The 3,268-nt window shown below is 42.2% G+C and overlaps 1 protein-coding gene across 1 annotated transcript; it reads left to right on the top strand.

Moving 5' to 3' along the window:
* The first annotated feature begins 2,176 nt into the window (after positions 1-2,176).
* Positions 2,177-3,007, top strand: LOC129004661 (uncharacterized protein K02A2.6-like). The gene has a single exon (XM_054433215.1). It carries the CDS (start codon positions 2,177-2,179, stop codon positions 3,005-3,007), a length of 831 nt encoding a protein of 276 aa, XP_054289190.1.
* Positions 3,008-3,268: the final 261 nt, after the last annotated feature.

The raw sequence follows: 3,268 nt of genomic DNA on the forward strand, positions 1-3,268 counted from the left end.
TAAGTAAACAGAATTTTACTTCATTTACAGGTCATTGTGTTAAACTTCTTGGTGAGATGGATGTAGAAGTTGTTTTTGCAAACGTTAAAACCAAACTCAGAGCTTTTGTCGCTTCGGGTGTCAAACAAAATATTTTGGGAAGAGATTGGATTACACCTTTATTTCTCCACAAAATATCACTTTCCGATTTGCAAAGGATATGTTCAGAACCGTATAAACAAACCTTACAAGTAGAAAATACGGATCAACAACTTGCCAAACTTGTGGATGAGTTTTCTGACGTCTTTCAACCCAATGAAAATAAATGTTCAAAGACAACTGCTCATTTGTACCTAAAAGAGGGTGCTACACCAGTGTTTAAAAAGGCAAGGTCTGTTCCTTTAGCTTTAAGGGACAAGGTTAAAGAAGAACTTGACCGGTTAAAAAGAAATGGTATCCTTGAAGAAATAGACCATTCAGAATGGGCTGCGCCATGCGTGATTGTAAGAAAACCGAATGGAGCTATTAGAATATGCGCAGATTTTTCAACGGGACTCAACCAAGCATTAAAGGTGCAGCAGTTTCCATTACCAACTCAAGACGATTTATTGACCAAGATAGGTTCTGGACAGAAATTTACTACCCTTGACCTCTCTGATGCTTACCTTTCTATTCCCATGGACACAGAATCTAAAAAAATCCTTGTCATTAATACTATTTTTGGTCTTATGCGATACAATCGACTGTGTTTTGGCGTAGCTCCTGCTACGGCAATTTTTCAAAAAAAGATGCATTCTATGCTTTCTGGATTAGATGGGGTCGCTTTCCTACTGGATGATGTCATTATAACAGGAATAAATGACACTGAACATCTAAACACGTTCAAAGAGGTTTTGAAACGCATTGAGGACAATGGTTTTTGTTTAAACAGAGCTAAGTGTCACTTCATGAAGGAAAAAGTCAACTATTTGGGTCTATGTATTTCCAAAGATGGAATTTCGACGAATCAAGACAAGATAAAGCCCATAGTAGATATGCCTGAACCCCAAAACATTAAACAGTTGGAATCATTTATAGGAATGGCAAACTTTTACTCAAAGTTCATCCCAAACTTTTCTGAGATCTGTGCACCATTAAACAAACTAAGGCAGAAAAATGTTCAATGGACATGGACAGAACAATGCTCTCAGTCAATTAACCGTATTAAAGATGCTTTAGTTTCCACTCCTATTCTAGTGCCATTTAATAGTGAATTACCTATAGTGGTTGCAGCCGATGCTTCATCAGTGGGGATTGGTTGCGCAATTTTTCATCGATATCCTAACGGAGAAGAGAAGCCGATCGCGTATGCTTCTAAAACACTGAACAAGGCAGAGCAAAATTATTCGCAAATTGAACGAGAAGCTTTAGCTTTGATTTATTTCGTTTTGACATAGAATACGTTTCTACTAAACTATTTGGGAAAGTTGACTGTTTAAAGCTAGGCGCCCACCGGGCAACCCAGCGGGTGACGCGGCGCGGCGCGACGCCGTGGAAAAAAGTTGCCACGTATCCGTGCCATGTTATCTTATGGACTGACGCCCACCTAGCAACCCAGCGGGTGGCGCAACGCGGCGTGGAAAAAAAACTTCTTCTCGAATCCGGCAGTGAGAATTCGGTGGAGAATTTCTTCCTCTCGTGTTGCCGCGCCTCCGTTGAGTTGCCTGGTGGGCGCGGGGTAGAGGCACGGAAACGGCGTCTGCCCCTCGTCTGCCGCTCATTCGGGTGTTTTCGGAAAGTATCGCGAGCCCTTCGGGAGTGTTCGGGTCCGAATCGAAGTGCACTGTGCATCCCCTCCAAAAGAATAATTCTCCGCGCTGCCCCGCGCTTCCGCTAGAGTTGCTTGGTGGGCGCGAACCCTGGAGAAGCGGACGGAAGTTTTTTTCGCGTCGCGCCGTGCCACGTCGCGTCGCGTCACCCGCTGGGTTGCCCGGTGGGCGCCTAGCTTTATAGCACCGTAGTTGGATTAATATTCTCAGGTAACATAGATTGTCTACCAGTTACGGCTAAAGAAATCAGTGAAGAAACGTCGAATGATGTCACTCTTAATCGGGTCAAAGAGTTTGTATTAAGTGGATGGCCAAACAAGACAAACAATCTGGAGTTAAAACCCTATGAGTCAAGGAAGAAAGAGATATCCATACATGAGGGCTGCCTAATGTGGGGGGTTAGAGCAATTATCCCAGAAAAGTTCAAGCAGAAATTACTTATGAACCTGCACGACACTCATTTAGGAATGGAAAAGATGAAGGCGTTGGCCCGAGATCGTTTTTGGTGGCCATCGATGGACAGTGACATCGAAAACGTGGCAAGAACTTGTGCACTATGCAACTTGTATGCTGCAAGAGAACCACAGAGAAAGTTCCTCAGTAATTGGCCGAGATGCACTGACCCTTGGACCCGTATACACTTGGACTTCGCTGGACCTTTCCTTAATAGTGTTTTTCTTTTGGCCGTAGATGCATACTCCGGTTGGCCAGAAATTATCAAGTTGAACTCTATGACTACTACAGTAACAATCAAACAAATTAAGCTGTTAATATGCCGATATGGAATCCCTAAAACCATAGTGACAGACAACGGACCCTGTTTTACGTCCGTAGAATTTGCACAGTTTTGTAAAGCATTTGGAATCGACCACGTAACCACTCCACCTTACCATCCGTGTTCCAACGGACAAGTTGAAAAATACGTCGGTACCATGAAACAGGCGTTGAGAAAACTTTGCCAAGAACAATCCCCTAAAGGTTTGGAAGCTGACTTTAACAACTTTTTATTTAAGTACAGGTTAACACCACACATAACTTCTGGAATGTCACCTTCTGAGTTGTTTTTAGGACGTCAGCTAAGATGTATCTTAGATTTAGTTCAACCCCAAAAAGGAAGTCAGATTAAAACAGAAGAGGAAGAAAATAAAGAAGATAAAACAAAAGAGGAAGAGAATAAAGAAGGAGCCACTACTAGCCTAAAAAAACTTCAAAATAAATGAACCTGTGTTTTGGGCAGAAACCAGAAACGGAAATGTTGTGTGGAAACCCGGCGTAATCTTGAAGAGACTAGGGCGAAACGTGTGGAAAGTTGAAGGTAACGATAGAAGAATCTTTAAAAAACACGCTGACCAACTAAAGCATAAAAACCTTCTTGAAGACAAGGACAGTAGTTCAATCTCGGCGAGAAGGTGAAGTGTTCGTGCTTTTGGTCTGTATAGAGTTCACATTATTTATTACCATATGTTACATACAAATAACAA

Source organism: Macrosteles quadrilineatus, unplaced genomic scaffold, assembly GCF_028750875.1.
Source record: "Macrosteles quadrilineatus isolate MER2022 unplaced genomic scaffold, UCM_ALF_1.0 Scaffold_10__1_contigs__length_6754688, whole genome shotgun sequence".
NCBI classification, from domain to species: domain Eukaryota; kingdom Metazoa; phylum Arthropoda; class Insecta; order Hemiptera; family Cicadellidae; genus Macrosteles; species Macrosteles quadrilineatus.

Bases quoted from the DNA above. Each gene is read 5' to 3' on its own strand.
- LOC129004661 (XM_054433215.1), top strand. From the start codon at position 2,177: ATGTGGGGGGTTAGAGCAATTATCCCAGAAAAGTTCAAGCAGAAATTA.